Here is an 18,672-nt window from a genome sequence, read left to right as displayed (position 1 = left end):
CATAATAGGTCTAGTTCTCCCTAATGTAAACCTTCAACTGAAACATGGGGAGATGGGAATGTATTGGGTTAAATGTCCTAGGTACTTCCAGCTGCACTGAAGAAAGATGTCCAGAGACTTCCTCTTTGCAAGAAGGTAGATAGGGGCTGGATATGACACAGCACTACTCACTTTTTACATGACTTTCCAGAGGCAGGCATCTTTATGCAACTACAGCAGATTTTTAGCAGTTTTGTCTTGTTATACTTACTCTTTATTTCAAATTAATATATTGATAGATTTGGCAGATTCTCCCTTAGAAATGATCACTCCTGCTATGGTCCCTGTGTGGGGCTCGTGGCACACAGAGACTAAAACAACGCTTGCACAGCCGTTTGCAGTCTCTCTCGACAGCCTAGACATAGGAGCCATCCCAGGGCTGAATGTAACCTAGGGATCTGAGCACTGCCATTGCTCTCAGGCAGGCTGAAGTTATAACCACCATTCAGAAATAGGATTTTTCTTGCCATTTTAGCCTTCTCTTTTGTAGGCTGCAAGATGTATGCTTTGCCATCTCAGAGGAGCTGCATGCAGTCTCTCCCACACACGTATCAGGGACCATTAGCATCGTACTTGTTCATTCAAGTTGTTTTGCTACACTTGCATCTTACAGTGCATGAAGAATTGATCATAAAAGGAAAGATAGTCAAAGATACTATATAAAGAATAAATATTTTGTGTCATTTTTAGCTTGCTTATAGGTATCAGTAAGGGGAAAAAACAGAGATAAATGATACTGTCATTTACTGTGAACCTTCCCCACCCCCTCCCTGAAAATCTTTGGTTTTGAACAGTATGTACTGCTCTTCCCTTTACTGTGATAGACTGAATCACAGGATCACAGGATACTTCAGGTTGGAAGGGCTCTCAGGATGTCTCTACATCAACCTCCTGCTCAAAGCACAATCAGCTACGAGATCTGCCCAGGTTGCTCAAGGCTTTATCCTGTCTGGAAACATCCCAGCTCAGCACGTAAAATACAAAACTCTCCTTGCTATCCTGTCTTTTCTGCACTAAGTGAAGAATGTGACACCGTATCTTGAACCTTTTGTAGCCCTATTTCACAGATTAAACTGTAAGCTTCTTCCCCTAGGAGTTCATTGTAAACTGAATAAGGTTGATAATTAGGTCTCAATTCAAAAACATATGTATGTGTTCAACCACCTGATGTGGATCATTCCCCACTAACTTACAGCGCAGCAGATCTAAAGATAATGTAAATGTGCTTGACATTGGGCAGGTCCTTAGAAATCTTGCTGCACCGGGGTCTGAAGCATTCTGAAACAGGGTGGAAAACCAAAGGAAGCAAGCCATCAAACCCAAACAGACTGCAGACATTCGGCTATTTTGTACAGTATTTGCATTGTTTGAAAGGTAACTGTGAAGCATCCCTCGGTTATACACAAGGCTTCCATCTGTCTGTTTACCAGGGAAACGTGAAAGGCTGTTTGGACTCCACGTTCATTTCTAGTATTTCAAGTAGGTTGGTTTTGTTTCCTTGTTCAGAGACGTTCTAGTCCAAAGAAATTGCGTGGAAAAACTGCCAGGTCATGAATAAAAGATAAAAAGCCCAATATTTCATAACCAGCTTCATTGGACTGGTTCAGGAATGGGTTCAAGCTGCAGAGATGCCATCAGCAGACAGGTGACTTTTGTCACAGTTTTATAATCGTACTGAAATTTTTTAAATGAGCATCTAGTGCTTATGTTGAGTATCAAAACCACGGTATACTTTATGCAACGCGCATATGCAGCAGGGTCCAACGCTTAGGGCGCGCTGGGGCTCATCAGTGCGGACACACACGGACACACAGACACACACGGACACACAGACACACACGGACACACAGACAGACGCTTTCAGGATAAAAAGAGCTCTGGGGCTGGGCTGACGGTGGCGGAGAAGCGCATTGCCCTCGGTCATGCCCGCCGCTTGCCCCCGCCGGCAGTGCTGCCCGGCCCCCAGGGGCAGGACCGGGCCGGGGGGCCGCTCCCGCCACCCCGGGCGCCGCCGCTTCTAGCACTTTCTCCACACCCACGTAAGGCGGCCGGGGGTCCTACCCGCCGCCGGCCGCGCCCCACTCCCGTGGGGGAAGCGGGACTAGGGGCTGGGCTCTCCCCCGCCCCATCGCTCCCCGATACGGACACCCCACCATCCCGGGGGGGTGCTTTTTGCTAGCGGCGCAACCGCCCGCCCCGACTGGCACCGGCGCGCCCCGCGCCCCTCCCGCTTTGGTCGTGCCCTGCTCCTCCCTCTCCCCTCGCCGCGGCGCGGAGTGGGCCAGCCCGCCCCTATATAAGAGCCGGGTGGGAGGCTCCCCACTGCAGCGTCGACGGTAGCAGGGGGTGTGTGAGGCTTGTGGAGACGTTGTGGTGTTTGGGGCGCATCCTGCTTTCTTCTGGGCTCCCCGCCGCCCTGCAGCCATGGCCTGGCAGCCTATGGAGATCAACCCCGAGGTTTGCGAGGGGCTGCGGGATGGGGATGGGGCTGTGGCTGTGAGGGCGGGCTAGGGCTGGGGGCGGGCGGGCGCCGTCTCTCCCCGTGACTCACCCCTCTTCCCCCCGTATTGTCTTCCAGATGCTGAACAAAGTGAGTCCCCGCCGGAGGAGTGCCACAGACGGGTGCCGTCCCTTTCTCCCTCCATCCATCCCTCGGCATCACGCCCCACCGGGGCAGCGCCGGCTGGAGCGGAGCGGTTACCGCGGCCGCACCTGCGGAGCAGCGGCTGAGGCCGCGCCCTCCCGTCGCCGGCGGCGGGTGGTGCAGGCGGTGGCGCCTGGGCGCGGCCGGCAGGTGGCGCCGCGGTGCCGCGCGTTGTGCTGTGTCACGGAGGGGCGGCCGGGCCTCGCCGGGGTGGGGTTGGGGGGGTGATGTGGCGGCTGTGCCACCCCCTCGCTGTGCCCCGTGCAGGTGCTGTCCCGTCTGGGAGTGGGTCCCGGCTGGCGCTTCGTGGACGTGCTGGGCTTCGAGGAGGAGGCGCTGGGCGCCGTGCCGGCCCCGGCCTGTGCTCTGCTCCTGCTGTTTCCCCTCACCGAACAGGTAGGCGGTGGGTGGCGCCCCCCTGGGCGGGGGGAGGCGGCTGTTGCGTCCCTCCTGGACCGCTCTCCTTCACAGGCCCTCTGGGCTGCAGTGGCTGGATGGGCTGGGTTCAGGCACCGAGCTTCTGGCTGCCCCAGTGACAGCTGGTGCCATAGGGAATTTCTGCTGTCGCCCTGAGTAGGCCAGCTAGACCCAAATGCCCCTGCAGGAAAAAAAGCAGCCTGTTGTCAGCAGCAGTGTCTGTACCAGCTGGCTGCTGTCAGGAGCATGCCTGTGTCATCTCCAAGCATGGGATGGTTGGCAGTGAGATTGGCTTGTCCCTGGGGCTGTAGGTGGGTGGTGGGTAGTATGTGCTGGGTGCTTGGCCTCAGCCTTCAAAAAACCTGAACTAAAATGAACTAAGCAACAAAACAAGGCCTCTTATTTCAGTCCTTCTCTTACACTTCGCTTTATCAGACTGAGGACAAAACATGAGCAGTCTTGAGTGTGAGGAATAGCAATTCTGTTACTGTGCTGAATCATTGCGTCTGGAGAGGCCTGAATTATTTCTGTATGGTTAATACATCTAGTCCAATCGATGCTAAGGAAGTAGATAAGGAGAGACTTTTAAAAAAATATATTTAACAGGTTCTTTAAAGGAAGGATTTTAGTCTTTAGGTAGTGAGGGGTTTTATACTTGTCTATACGTTGTTCTGATAGGGATTTATGAAGGGAAGTAACCTAAGGGTATGAAGGCAAACTATTGTAGAGACATGCTGAGTCTCATTAAATGGCCCAAAACAATTGAGAGAGCATATAAAAGAGCCCATCCATTATATGATTTCCCACCCCAAGCTATTTCCAGTGTACAGAACAGATGGAGAGGCTAAGAACAGTGTCTTTGGTTATGACTGAGTCATGCAGGTAGTCCATTAAGTCTTGGCCTGCATCCAGTATAGACATACGATACTTTCCTGGACCTATGCCACAAAGATGACGTCCTAGGTAAATCTTTGTCCAGTCCTGGTATTGATTCTCCCGCACAACTAATTTGTCTAGTAGTTTGCACAATAAAAAGATGCCACTGTGGTTAAATGCTTAAAATAGTTACATGTTTACAGCATGAGAACTTCAGGAAACAACAGACTGAGAAAATAAAGGACCAAGAAATCAGTTCCAAGGTGTATTTCCTGAAGCAGACAGTCAGTAACTCGTGTGGGACAATTGGTCTGATACATGCAGTTGCAAATAATAAAGACAAACTGAAGCTTGGTGAGTATGAATATTCTGAAGTCTTGAATTTCCTTTTTTTTAATGACAGGAAGATTGAGTGGGTATGGGCTGTAGGAGACACCTGGGGCTTTTCATGAAAGCCAAGTTAAGGCATGCTGTACTGCTTTAGTTGGTAAGTGGGCCTTTCAGCTCTTGGAGAGGGGCATGTGGTCTCATCTACTGCCTGAACTGCAGAAGGGAACGTATTTGGACTCCTCTCTGGTAGCTGCAGAGGTATCATCCTAATGAGCAATGCAAGAGAAAAAGGGCTGGCCGAAGTCTGTAGTTGGGAAGTATAGTGTTCCGAAGTAGTTATTGACATTGGTGTTGATTGTGTCAACTGAAGAGATTACGTCCTTCATGCCACTTACGTCTAATGTAAACAGACTTGCTCAGTGTTAACTGTAAATCAGTCTAAAACATGTTTGTGGTTTTGTTTGGGTTTTTTTTTTTGCTGTGCAAGTACTATAGGATAATGGTCTGTAAGTAGACTTCCTCCAGAGGTCATAGTTTTGACAGTTCTTTTCCTATAGGAAAGGATATAAAACTGGCTTAGGCAACTGGTGGCTAGAAACTCCTAGGAAATAAGATTGCGCGTTCTTGTCAAAAAAGGATTGTCACAGAGTCCAGGAAAACTTTAACACTAGAGATCTGTGGAAGACAACTTCCATTATTCCAGGAGAACTTGAATCCTTTAGTTGGTGTGGGATTCATTATACAAAGGAAAATACATATGGAAGGCTAAATGAGAGTAGCTTTGCTTCTCTGTTCTTGAAAAGGACTCTCTGAAATAACACACTCTGGATGAGTGAAATGAATGATGCGGCACATCTTACATGAAAGACAAGAAGTTGGCACATCTTGGTACACGCTACTAATTTATGTTCTGGGAAACCAAAGTAAGCATAGCATGAGCAAGTGCTGTGTTTATTTGAAGGCAGAGAGACAACTTGATTTCACCTACCCATATTCTGTTAGTTGATATTTAAGTGTCCTTACACGTGGCACCTTTCTTGAATTTTTTCGAAACAGGATTGAATACTTCTGCCAAATCCGCAAGGGGGGAAATCAGAAAAGCTAAATCCCATTTGAAAGTGAGTTCCAAGGCAAACATTCAGAGTACCCTGAAGCACTTGAGCTCTGGCTGTTTGTGTAGATTGTTATTAATAGCTTCTGGATAAATAGCGTACTTCAAGTGGTACTTACAATATGCTTATGCTGGAGATGGTTCCAGGCTGAATGCAATGACTCCTAGTTAGTGCAACAACTATTGATTACTGTGGGCTGTGTCTAAACTGTAACTGATGCTCTACCTATACTGAATAAAGATCTTTGATCATCTTGTGCAGATGAGGGGTCTGCCCTGAAGAAATTTCTTGAAGAAACAGCTGATCTGTCTCCTGAAGAGAGAGCTAAGCATTTCGCAAATAATAAGGTATGTGAAATACACAAACTGCTGACAGCTATCAGCACTTAAGGATGTAGTAACCTGTGTCTGCTTTCTCTTAAGGCTATACAAGAAGTCCACAATTCGGTTGCACAAGAAGGACAATGTCAGGTAAGATATGAATGTGTAAAATCTTGGGAGGTAGTAGAGCAGTACAGTTTCTATCTGGCAGATAGCTGTTACAGCTCATGAGGAAAGATAATTGAGTGACTCATGGGTGAGTGCTTGTGCAGGGTTTCTTCTTCAAACATGGATTGAAAATGTGACTGTACATCAGGATTCCTGGTGCTTGGTCTTGTAGAGACCTCTTCAGCTGAATTTAAGTTTTTAGTCCTTTGCTTTGTCATTGACATCTACTGTCCTGTAGTCACCAGCAGGGTTTGCAGTACTAGGCTTTGTTCAGTCTAACAGATTTATCTAATGGTCTCTCCTAAGGTTGAGGACAACAGTGTGAACTTCCACTTCATCCTGTTTGTCAATGTGGATGGGCATCTGTACGAATTGGGTAAGGTCCTGAAAGCTCTGAAGTTTGACTGGGCCTACTTAACACTGTACAGCAGTGTTGTGAGCTTGGACTGGATACTTGGTGTTAGTGAGGCTGTTCATTGAGGCTCCCAAAGCTAATATATAATTTATATCTTCACTTGAAGATTTTTAACTGAAGGTGGCTTGTGCTGTAGGCCTAGGCCCTACTGTAAAGGACGTTGTCTCCTGTAGAGCTGGGAAACTTAGTCCCCTTCTCACTCAAGCTACGCATTGACAATTTATTCTGACCTCCCAAGTATCTTCATGCGTGTACTTGTTTCTTGAGCCCACTATGCTCTGTTCTGACAATTCAGAACTAACATTAAGTACACTGGGTGATCAGACTTTCTTTCACAGATGGGCGTATGCCATTTCCTGTAAACCATGGCACAAGCTCAGATGACTTGCTATTGAAGGTAAGACCTCTCTCTTGCTGCTTGTTTCCTTGAAAACAAGGCTTATAAAAAGGTCAGGCATGCATTCAGTGTATGGTGGCTGTACCCACACACTGTACAAGTTGGTGCTTCTTATACCATGGTAACAAGATTATGCCACAGAGCTAGATGTCTGTTAAGCATATGTACTGGCTGGTGGTATAAGACCTTGCAACTTAGTGGGTGGGACCCAGAGAGGAGCTGCAAAGACTTGATCTCTACAGCAAATACATTCTGATAGTCTAAACAGCTTTTGTTTTGTTTTGTTTTTCTCCCAAGGATTCTGCTAAGATCTGCAGACAATTTACAGAACGTGAGAAAGGAGAAGTTCGTTTTTCTGCTGTGGCTTTCTGCAAGTCTGCCTGAGACTCTGAAGAGATGCAAGGAAAACAGTCTAATAGCACACCAGTAAATGCAGTTTAAACTCCAGTGCTTCAGTACTTGTTAAACACAGCTGTTCTGGTAACTTAAATTGTTTCCACCTTTTGCTATACACAAGAGCAACATCAGCTGAGCTTATGTTAAAGGATGAGCTCAAGTTTTAATGTGAACAGTTTGGACACATCAGATGTCTTTAGACTCTTTTTTCACATGTTAAGTAGAAAATGCTTAACAGGGCTTGTTTAATCTGTGTTATGTTAACTGAGCTGTTGGTTATTTCCTTGTCCTTAATGAGAATAAAATATTCTGCTGGAAGACTTAAGTGGACTAAAGTGATCACTGTAACTTTCTCCAAAAGCAATTGTGTGGCATCCTCTATAAACCTTTTTTTCAAAGGACCCTCAAACTTTTCCTCTGAGCAAGAAGTTAGAGTCAGCCTCAGGTTAGCAGGACAACTGCTTTTTCTAGTGTCCTGAAGGCTTCTGAGGATGGAGAAGAGAGGCACTGCTGTCTGCGTAACATGTTCCAGTACACTACCCTTCTGGTAAAGCTCTTCATATGTCCAGTCTGAAACTCAAGCTGCAGTTTGCCACCCTGGATACATTTATCTTAGAGGAGTAAGGTGTAATAATGAACACTCACATGTCGACTGGAAGCTGTCTGCTCTCAACCAGAGGCTGTTTGTATTAATGCTGCAGGCAGCAGAATGCCCGCTGAATGTGTTGGTGTCATGTTTCCTTATAGGACTCAGTACTAGAACAGGGTTTTTTTTTCCTACCTATGATTAAAAGAAATCTGCTGGCTAATGGTGAACACAAGCACACACTGGCTAGCCAAGGATTAATAACTTGTGATTGTGTTAGGCAGGCTTTGAAAGAAGCTGTACTACCTCTCCCATCCACAATAACCTAAAAAAGATGAAACCTACACTACAGGAATTCTTAATAGCTAGAGAAAATTTTGAGTTCAAGGGGAAGACAGATATTTGGTCTCAACTCTGACCATCTGTGGAAGCTATTTTTACATGAGGCTAGCTGCTATTTACCTGCAGCTCCTTGGTGGTACCTCAGGTAGCTGTAAGAAGTGAGACAACACCCTTTGACTCAGGCCTTCTAATGCATAGCATCCTGCCAGCCATGTTGTATGGTGCTGGGTAACTTATGTTCTTAGGTGGTCGCTGGTGCTCTGTGTATGCTGCAAACTGTTCCTGGCTTCCAGGCTTTTTGAAGGGCAATTTGAAATACAAGCTCTGATTAAAGTCATGCGTAGTCTGAAGGTAAACACCAAGGTATTAGCCCTTGTTACTGCTCATGTAGTTACCTGGTAGCTGAAGCTAGCAGAGAGGTGCATCACGTTTTAATTCAAATTTTGAAGATCAGTGAAAGCTCAGAATACTTCAGTTCTGAAAATCAATCTCTTTCTGTTAGCAGAGAGGGGAAACCTACTGGCTGAGAAAAGGTCTGTTACGTGTCACTCGCTGTTCTCTACAACAGCATCTTATCCTGCCTATTAGTGGAAGTTGTCGCAGGGTGGAGGGGGCCTCCTGAGGCATCTCTGCTGCAGCCTGCTGCGCCAGCGCAGGCTCGGAGCCATGCCTGCGGCTCAGGCTGCTTAGCAACGAAGCCGGCAGGAGAGGAAATGCATTTGGCGTGAGCATAGAAGGAGCACTGAAAATCAGATACATCAGAGGAGAGAGCAGAGCCCAGTTAGCTGTACGCCATACCTGGGGCAGCGTGCTCTAATTCTGCAGAGGACTGGGTTTTTACCTTTAAGGCCATTGTCAAGGGTGCCTGCCATAACTGTGCCTGTGTACAGTTACACATACAGCTAGTCAATGCTGAAGCAACCTGAAAGGGCATTTGAGGTACCACTTATTCTAGCAATGTGCATGTCTAGTGCTACTGAAGTTATTTTAGTATTTCATAACATTTTTTTCACTCTTTTGCTCAAGATTCTGAGTTAAGAATCTACTGAAAGGCAAGATTTGAATAATTTTGGCCTCATGGTAAAATAGGGAACGGGTTGTGACAGGCCAACCTTATTTTCTCACTTTCTGGTCCCAGGTACAGCTTCAAAGGATGGAAATAAAGAGAACAACTAAGGAATGAATGTTACCCGTCCACTCACATATAACCTCACTCGCAAGGCTGTTTTGCCCCACTAAAATTATCACAGGGGGCTGGCAAACAGCTGGGCTATACTCTGAAACAGCCTGGGTAGAAAGAGGAAGATGAGTTGCTGGGCATTGTGAAGGTCTCAGGAGTTGGGATAGAGTTGCCTTGGATGAAGGAGATGTCAAAAAATGAGTGAGGATCTGTAAGCTGAATAGTGGAAGCTTTTACAGTACTAACAGTGCAGCTGTTCCAGATGTGTTACTGCATTCAAAAGAAAAGTCAAAATACATGAAAGCCTGTATGTGCCAAGTCAAAACCATATAGAATAAGCTATAAACAGAAAAGATGGAAGATGTTTTAAAGTCGTATCAGATGCGTATAATCTCAAAGTAAATGCTTTTTATTCATATTTTCCAGCTAGTTTTACCTACTTGCAAATTTTTGAATTTTAATCTTTGCCCTTTGTTTCACACTTCAGCAGAAGTGTTTGGACCAAAAGGTGTAGATGTATGCAGGCTTTTTTTTAGAGTGCTGTGAATCAAACTCCATTGTTTTCATGAGAAGATGCTCTCTGATAATTTAATATTTTCTGTTGCTCACATCCTATCTGAAGTGAGGCTCATTTTGTTTCTTCTCTCTGCTTGTTTTCTCCTCTTTATGTTTTTATCTTAATTCTGTAGTTTCATATGGAACTATTGCCTACGTGTTTTTCCTGAATTTTCACTGTGACAATTACTGAGAAGGAAAGCTTGTGAAGCCTGTTTTGTGTTTTATGCCTGCTCTGAGAGAAACCTTTGACTGGCTATTGCTACTGCTGCCCTTCCAGATATGTGAGGAGTCTATTGAGCAAATTATTTAATTTGAATTAACAAGTTCCTGCCATTTTTTTGCAGCCTCCCAGAGGTAGACTTTTAACAGTTAATATATAGAACTATCCTTGGAAATATTTGAGAAATATTTAAGAACCTATTTGTTTAGACCTGCACGTTGCTAACTTAGAACAATATCCAGGGTTGATTGTGCCCAATCTATCATTTTCTTTGCTGAGCTTTTTTTTCCTCTGCTGTTTTGAAAGCTGTAGTTAAACTATTCTGTAGGTGGCAGCATTGGGAAACTTTCAGCAACAAGTCTGATTTTAGGCACTACCAATGGCAGAACAGATCCAGGTGTAATTATATTAAACCGCATATGTAATATTAAATCCACAGGTAGACCTACCACTTTCAGCGGGACCACTCACGCTGAAGCACACTTCTGATTTCAGAGCCAAATACCCAGTCCTTACTTCAGTCAAATGTTAACTTAGGCGTGATGTAACACCCAAAGCCTCTTACACATTTACAATAGCCTTTGGCTTAGGTCCAGAGCTTATTTGCAGCTGATTCAGCACCACGCCACCTCTTTGTCCGGTACATACCGCTATACAATATCTGCAGTACTATTTCCATGCTAAACAGGATTCTTTGGGGGAGGATTAAGGAAAGAAAGAGTGGGGATAACTCCAGCAGCATCCAGCTTTTAATGCCCAGACCTATTTATCAATCTATAAAATATTTAAGAAGGAGAAGCAGTTACCTGAAAAAGGGAACTAGACATACTAGTTTGCTCTGCCTTTGATGCAAAGGCGCCGGGGAGCTCTAGGGGCCAGTCCCACCAGCCTGTGTGCTGGGCATAGGGAGAAAACGAGGCTGGCAATAAACCTCAGGATGCGTTTCCCAGTGCTGCCGACAGCCAGGAAGAGACTGATGACAGGACTGCAGCTCAGTGAGACTGTGGACCAAATGGGAGCAAACAAGAACTAGGAAAACTGCAGCCAGAAGCTGCAGTTTTAATAGCATTAAAATTCCTTTGTGACCAAAGGAATTAAAATATCACTCTCGTTTTGTCATTTTTCAATTCTTGCACTGGCTGATACTAAGTCACAGGGAGTGGCTGACGTTCCAAATGCTTCAAACCCGAGGGACCTCAATAGATGAGAGGATGGGGTGAGAGGAAACCTCACAGAGTTGAACACCGTGAGGTGCAGAGCTCGGCACCTGTCTGGAGCCACTGCATGTCTCCGTACAGGCTGGGAGGCAATGGGCTGAGTTGCAGCCCCCTGCTCGGCAGGCCGTGGGGGGTTACAGCAGGTGCCAAACTAAATACAAGCCTGTGTCCTGTGTGCTCTCCTCACAAGACAAATGGCATAGTGTGTTGGGAGCTGTACTGGGAGGAATGAGGCTAGCAGGTGGAGGGAAATTATTATCCATCTCTACTAGGCACTGGTGAGGCTGCACCTGGACTAGCGTGTCCAGTTCTGGGTCCTCCTGCAAATCCAAGACGGACATGGAGGAATCTGGAGAGGGTCCAGCAGAAGCCTACTGAGGCAGCCAGAGGCATGGAGCATATGGCCTGCAAGGAGAAGCTGGTGGAGTTAGGCATGTATGGTCTGGCACAAAGGAGATGAAAGGAGGATCTAATTGTAGCCTACAACTACTTCAAGGGCAGTTGCAAAGATGACAAAGACAATTTTGTTTCTTGGCCATGGGAGATGGTATATCAAAGGGCAGTAACCGCAAATTACAGCTTAGAGGGTTCAGTTTGGGACATTCGGAAACTGGAAGAGAACTTTTTCACTGGGAAGGTAGTACAGTACTGGAACAAGTTATTGGAGAAATGGAGGCATCTCCATCCTTGGAAGTTTGCAAGGGACCAGGATTTAACAACCAGCTTTTGTTAAACTGCCTCAGGCTACCTGGTACAGAGTGAGAAACTGGAAGAGCGATCAGTGTGCTCCAGCCTTGGGAATGAAGTGCTGTCTCCTCGACAAGGAGCTAATTGTGAGCCTCCTCTCTGTGCCATGCGTGGGGGAGCCAGTCCCTGCAGGAAGAGCTGGAGGCTGATGCTGCTGCTGACTGCTGCTTTTCTGCCCTGGCTGGGGTGGAAGGACAAGAACGGCTGCAGGAACAGCACCTGATGCATCTAGGAGGGTGCGCGGGTTTTGTCACTGATGGGAGGATTGTCTTTTCACAAATTGTTGGGGAAAACAGAGGCCAGGGGCAGATCTGAGGGAGCTCTTCCATGGCTGATGAATCAGAAACAGGAGTATGGGGAATCCTCCCTGAGGATGTGTGTGACATTCCTAGGCATGACAGGGAACCCCACTGGGAATGAGGTGCAGGCAAAACAGCAGGGAATGCCTAATAGGGAAAATGGGAAAAGGAGATAATTCCTGCTTGTTTTTCAAAGGGCATCTTTCCAGCAGTACCATAAACAACATGAGACAGTTTAACAAAGTTTCCCATAAAGAATTGCTGTGCATCAGAAATGTGGCTCTAGGTTAAGCCCAATGCACAAGTAACAAGTTATGTAGAACTGATCTGAAAATTTCTTACGTACTTTTTGCTTAGATGAGTTTCAGATGTGGTTAGCTGATATTGGAAGGCCTGCAGTGAGATGTAAAAGGTGAGGGGATCTGCATGACATCGGAGGAACAAGACTGGGCAAAGCTATGCCAGTGGGTGTAGCATCTCAAGCAGAGTACCATAAAAAACAAGAGTCAATTCCGTTGCTTAAGAACACTCACTACCATCCTGAGAGGTATTACTACTTACAGCACCGTAGCCAGACAGAATTGCATTTTCTTTTCAAGTCTTTATACATGTGCATGTTAACATCTTACCAGAACAGCTTCCCCTCTTAAAGTATGGAGAGTGGGATAAATGCAGTTTTACTATCCCCACTTTACAAGCAAGGAACTGAGACACAGATTCAGTGATTTGCCTAAGTGATTCTGCCATCTGAAATTGATGGCAGAGCTGGAATTAAAACTAACTTTATAACTACATGTGGGGTGGTTTTTTTTGCAGGCAAGTTTTATAGTTACACTCGTTTGGCTTTGGGCCTGAGTTAACACACCCTGCCTCTTAGCACGGGTCATTAGCTAAAGCTCAGTATTAGGCTAACCACAACTTGATTGACTTGGAGAACAGTCAGGTGAACTCATGTCTGTCTGCAGAAGAGGTCTGTATTGACATATCGTCCCTTCAGTCTCCTTCTAACGCCTGAAGATATTTCTCCAGTAAAATTTTATTGCATGATGATTCAATAAATATTACTTTCTCCCTCCTTTTCCTGCTCCCATTCCACAAAAATGTTTACCAACACTGGGAAGTTGAGTATGCATAAACCTAAATTGCAGATAATTACAGAAAAGAGGCTGGTTGCAGTGTTCAGGCTTTCTGACACACAGAAGAGACAGGTGGCAAAGTTGTGGCCACATTGCCGGTGGTTTTATGGAATGGTTTGAAGAATTGTTGAAGAAGGAACAAGGTTATTCAGAAAAAAAACATCATCATTTGGCTGCCTTGATACTTTCTCCTGCTTTACCAACCATTCTTTCTCCTTTTACCGAGCAATGGACCTGAAGTTCCAAGTCGTGCCAATAAACAACGTTTTTGACAGGATCAATTCTTACTGAACAATGCAAGAGAAGGGGTTAGGTACTGGCTGGTTATTTTGTCCCTATTTCCGAAAGCAGCTATTAGAGGAGTCTGATGCAGCCAAATGCTCTATGTGGAGGCAGATGTGAACTCCCTGAAATGTAAGACACAGTTTGGGACTTGGCTTTCAATTTTCTGTATCCCAGTAAGATCCTCTGGCAACAAGTCGTAAAGTAACCCCTGCTGCATTTTGAGAAATGATTGGCACAGGCAGCAGTGACAACAAACTTTCCTGTAAAACATCATGCAAATCTTTTCTAAGCGGTGGCAAAAGGTGGCAAAATCTAAATCAGCCTGATGCATGTTCATCACCCTGGATCAGGCTGTGAGGGTTTAGGAAAGCGTTTCTGCAGGCACACGGTTGCTCTTTGGGTAAGTGCAGTGTTTCAGGGCAAGGAGAAACTGCTGGTTAAGCAGCTGGGGATCTTGCACAACATGTTTTGCAAAAGTTGCTTCATCTCTGCCACCCCGTATGCCACGGCTGCTGCAGGGATACATGTCACTCAGCTCCCTGACTTTAATCCTTTGCTTAGCTGCAGTCTGGATGTAGATAACTCACGACTGCCACTCCTGAGGTTTGTAACAGGAGAGAGACCCAGGAGAGCCTGAGACCGCTGCCCGGGTTTCCTGCAGGGAATATCCTTGCTGTATCATGAGCAGAGAAGCACACACTCATCGACAGACTGAAAAAACATGGGAAGAAAATAGCTTAAAATCTCTTTGGCTTTCAAAGCTTGAGATATTTCTTCCACTAGCAGCTAACAATATGCACGTCTTGGGGTTTGGGGTTTTTTTATCCTTTAGGTTTGGCTGGCACATTTGAAAGGAGAATCCACAAGCACACATGGGCCCTTGTGAGGTGCAATCAAGAGAAGACAAATAATGCTTCTCAAGAACCTGAAATCTTAGCTCCACTGTAGCATTAGTGTTGTTACTGACATTCATTTGATACATGCATGTCAGGAAACATCATTTCATCACTTTGGCAGTAGACTCCATTAGATGTGGTGGGGCAGGAAAAAGTTCTGTGTTTAAACACACTAGCTAAATTCAGCTCTTGGGCTGCAACTTATTTTTAATTACTGTGTAGCACTTGGGCTCTGATTTTACAAAGCACCTCAGCTCACATTTAGCCCATGATTTCAAGTGAAATCAAGCTTTCAGTTAGGCTCGAGCATATGGCTGAATTTATGTATAGGCTGAGGTGATTTCCTTGGTCAGACACTTGATGATATTTCCACATCTGCTTAGATTCAGAGCCTGATCCCATCATCTTAAGAGGGCAAAAATCCATTTGCTTTCAAGCGGAAGTCCCTCACTTGGTACTTTTCACTCTGGATTGGACAGGGAATTAGCAAACTGCCAATCCTTCTTACTAAATTATCCCATTTCTACTACAGCAAGCGGGACAGCGGGACAGCTTTCCTATAATGATTAAACTTTTCCAAGATTTCATATCCTCACTCATCAGACTCCATTTACCGCAGGAAATTACAGTTAAGCTGTATGAAGACTTTCCCTGACTAAATCCAATGTTTATAAATTACAACCAGGCAGAAAATTTAAATCTCAACAATGTCACCATAGTCTGAAGTGTAAGCGTTCACAAGTTCAACTGCTCTCCCAAATATTTTTTACCACAGCAGTAACATGAGTTTGTATAAATAAAGTATACATTTTTAGCATATTTGCACACTGCAATATAATAGATGACGTTTGTGTCTGTGTAGAAGAGTGCAGACCTGTGTGGGCTATCTCTGCCTTCATTCTCAGACAGGAGATTTTTGGACTTTTCACCAGCGGTGACCACCAACAGAGCAACTTCCCTCTGTTTGGGTTTTTTTTTTTTTCCCTAAGAATGCTACTGGAAAGCTTCTTAAGAAATAAGCTCTATAAAGCTTCTTAAGAAATAAAACAATAACAAGTTGGATATAGTTTATCCAGTCCCACATAATCCTTCATGCTTATGGCAAGACCTCAATATTCTCCCTTCCAGTACTTCAGCAGTCAGGCCAAGGTATGCTTCTTGTTACAGCCGTGCAATAACCTCATACCTACAATATGTGCCAACAGGTGAAGAAAGGGCTCTCTCCAGAGAAAAAGAGCAGAACCAGCGACAATGAGGGACAGAACTGGTCACACAGTTTATCTTTAGGATTTCTTGCACTGTCCTGAACTGGACCCGTCTTTGTTATTTTCTTTCCTGTATGTAACAGATTTAATACCTTACCCACATTGTGTAAAATATGCGGCATACATATAGATCATCATCAGATAGAGAATAATTTAAAAACTTTATGTCTGAACAAGAAATCATAACGCCTAAACACAGTCAATACATCCTGCATGGTTCTTTAAAATGCTTGAGATAGAGCTACTGCTCATGAGCATATTCACATGTAAAAGGAAAAGGATTAGGAACAAAAAGAAGATCGGTTACTGCATTGAATTTAGGGAAAGTTTTTCATACACTGACTACTGGAATAGGCTAGGGTTTAAATTTTAGGTTTTCAATTTCTAGGCTTTAAATTAGGTTCTTTGTACCGAAACGTAGGTGCAGAGACTGGGCTCAACCGTATTTTGTTGAGCTACTGTTCCTTATGGACGATTGCAAGCGACCCCTTCAGATATCCCCCAGAACACTGCCAAAATCACTTAATAAAATCAACAACAGTGAATACCTGGGATGGGGAGCGTAAATTAGGGAACTTCAACGCTGGGTTAATGCTTGGCTACGCCAGACTGAGCGGCCAGCCCCTGGGCGAGAGGACTTCACCCCTTGACTCTACACAAAACCAAAAACAGTTAAACCAGGCGTGACACTCAGCATTCCCATTTAGGACCAGCTTTAAAAAAGAAAATAGTTCCACTGTGCACCGACAAATTCAGCTTAATTGAAAATGTGAGCACCCAGGAGAATTCTGGCCCGTGACCTAGATAATACAGAGGCAAACTATTGTGTGGCTGCATCTCTTTAGTAAATGTAGTACCGCAGTCAGCAGTCTGCAAAAATGCTCATTTTCAAAGCAAGCTTTCAGAATGACTTCTGTTTCAGGAGGGAAAAACAGACGCAGGAACTAGAAAGGGCTTTCAATGCCTGCTTGTTTATTTATTTATATTCATCTTAGCCGCAAAATAATCGCTTGTGTCTATTTGCAAATAAAGCATGAAGAGTTAAATCCATAGCAAAGCAGAAGGGTACACAGTGATGCCCTTAAAAATGTGTCCCATATATGTAAGATAACTAGCTGGAGGAATATGCTATTTTTATTTATGCTATAAAACGTGCATATACTTTGTAAGCTGTAAAAAGAAAGAAATCACTCACAACGTAGGAAAGCGCTCTGAAACTCATGTCATTTCTTGTAGGGGTTGCAAAAGGAAAGGACACCAGAAATTATTGGAAGGGACTACTGGAAAAGCTTCCCAAACTACAGCCAGTGCATGCTTATAGATTCAGATGCACAACTGCTGCCCGCTGTACAGATGGACAGGTCTCTCATTTCATGGTTCATTTAAAAGTATAGCTGATCTGAAAAATGTTCACATTCTGGAATGGTCTTTTTCTGTAGAAATGTACGGTATTCTGAAAAACTGATTTTGTTCTTGAATTGGTAGTGAGTTTCACTGATGTCTTGTGGCCCAGATGTGCTCGCTTTAGTACATCTCCAAGCCTGCCAGTCCGGGAAGCCTTCAGGATGAGACACAACAGAAGGACAGAAGCAACCCAAGTCTGCATTCCTTCACAGCAGCCACACAACATGGGCTATGCTGGAGTTTGGCTGGTGTGCAATGATGCAGAGACTGTTTTCCAGAACAGTCTTTGTCTTAAGATATCCCTTCAATTCCCACCATATCCTGAAGCTTCCCTCAATCATGCAAAGGACACCTCTGCCCAAGCGACTCCATGGAGATCTCATCTCAGTGAGAGCTAATGGTTCTCCTTGTCATGCCCTTATTCTTGTGGCGTATCATCTTACCCTGTGCTACTTTCTACAGGCTAGCAGGCACTTAGAAAAAAAGAAGTATTCACTTAGATGGCAGGCAAAGGAAGGTGTCAGTGGTGAAAGAACTACAGGCCTGTATTTCTGGAATGGCAGCATCTAGCCTCTCATCTCAGCTAGTCAGACTTCTGTGATTTAACAATAATTTAGTTACCTCTCTGGAACGAAGATCATAAGCATTAGTCCTGCTGGAAGGCAAATTCTAATTCTCCCTGCTCATTCAAAATATTTTCCCCAAATCTAAGCTATATAAGGCTTTTGAAGAGATAACATAGTATTGTCTGTGTATACCAAATACATTTAAAGAGTAGTTCTTAGTAGTGAAAGACTTTAAACTGTTTGTTTTAAAAACATCTGTGCATTTTTTTTTCTTTTTTCATGAGTCGTTTTGCAAGTAGGAATTTTCCAGTGTTGAAAATCGAAGCACATTGTTGTAAGTGGACACAAGAAATTCAGCTCCACAGTGAAGCTGGTTTTTTCAATCTTATGTCCTCCAGAATCAGGGTCTAAAATGAAGCAAGTTCAGGCAAGAAGACATAAAAGTGACTGGAGTTAATAATTCCTTTCATTTAGCTTGAGAACAGTTAATCCAGTTTCTTCAGGGTCATAAAGCCAACTCCTAAGCCAGCTGAAGTTGGTGGCAAAACGCCCAGGGGTGGTAAATGGTACCACATTAGATCCTGCATCCTCTTTCACTCACCTGCCCAAAATCTATAGACTTAGAAAAGGCAAAGAGAGGGAGTTTTCAAACCAAAGCCATTATTGCCCAAAGCAATGAGGATGCTTAGTGATAAGACAGTATGCTGCGGCCAACTGGTAGAAAAAAAGCAGGAAGGCTGAGTGGTCAGGCTGCGTCACCAGAGCCTTACATTAAACGCCCTCCTCTGCCACCAGCTTTCTCAAGCAAACTAGATGGGGGAAAGCCGCACTCCCACAGAATGTCACTCAGGGAAAAC

At 44.7% G+C, this 18,672-nt stretch overlaps 1 protein-coding gene across 1 annotated transcript; it reads left to right on the top strand.

Moving 5' to 3' along the window:
• The first annotated feature begins 2,373 nt into the window (after positions 1–2,373).
• Positions 2,374–7,439, top strand: UCHL1 (ubiquitin C-terminal hydrolase L1). The gene is made up of 9 exons (XM_086746810.1): positions 2,374–2,496; positions 2,618–2,629; positions 2,951–3,079; positions 4,180–4,330; positions 5,680–5,765; positions 5,841–5,888; positions 6,213–6,282; positions 6,660–6,718; positions 7,016–7,439. Exons 1-9 carry the CDS (start codon positions 2,464–2,466, stop codon positions 7,100–7,102), a joined length of 675 nt encoding a protein of 224 aa, XP_086602936.1. The 5' UTR covers positions 2,374–2,463; the 3' UTR covers positions 7,103–7,439.
• The last annotated feature ends 11,233 nt before the right edge of the window (positions 7,440–18,672 follow it).

This window comes from Chlamydotis macqueenii, chromosome 4 (assembly GCF_036417535.1).
Source record: "Chlamydotis macqueenii isolate bChlMac1 chromosome 4, bChlMac1.mat, whole genome shotgun sequence".
Classification (NCBI taxonomy): Eukaryota; Metazoa; Chordata; class Aves; order Otidiformes; family Otididae; genus Chlamydotis; species Chlamydotis macqueenii.
Note: the sequence above shows the minus strand (reverse complement) of the source record. Positions and strands in the feature narration are given on the sequence as shown.

Coding starts and splice junctions, on each gene's coding strand:
- UCHL1 (XM_086746810.1), top strand. CDS start 2,464: ATGGCCTGGCAGCCTATGGAGATCAACCCCGAG. Junction 3,080..4,179: donor TGTTTCCCCTCACCGAACAG/GTAGGCGGTGGG, acceptor ACATGTTTACAG/CATGAGAACTTCAGGAAACA. Junction 4,331..5,679: donor TAAAGACAAACTGAAGCTTG/GTGAGTATGAAT, acceptor CATCTTGTGCAG/ATGAGGGGTCTGCCCTGAAG.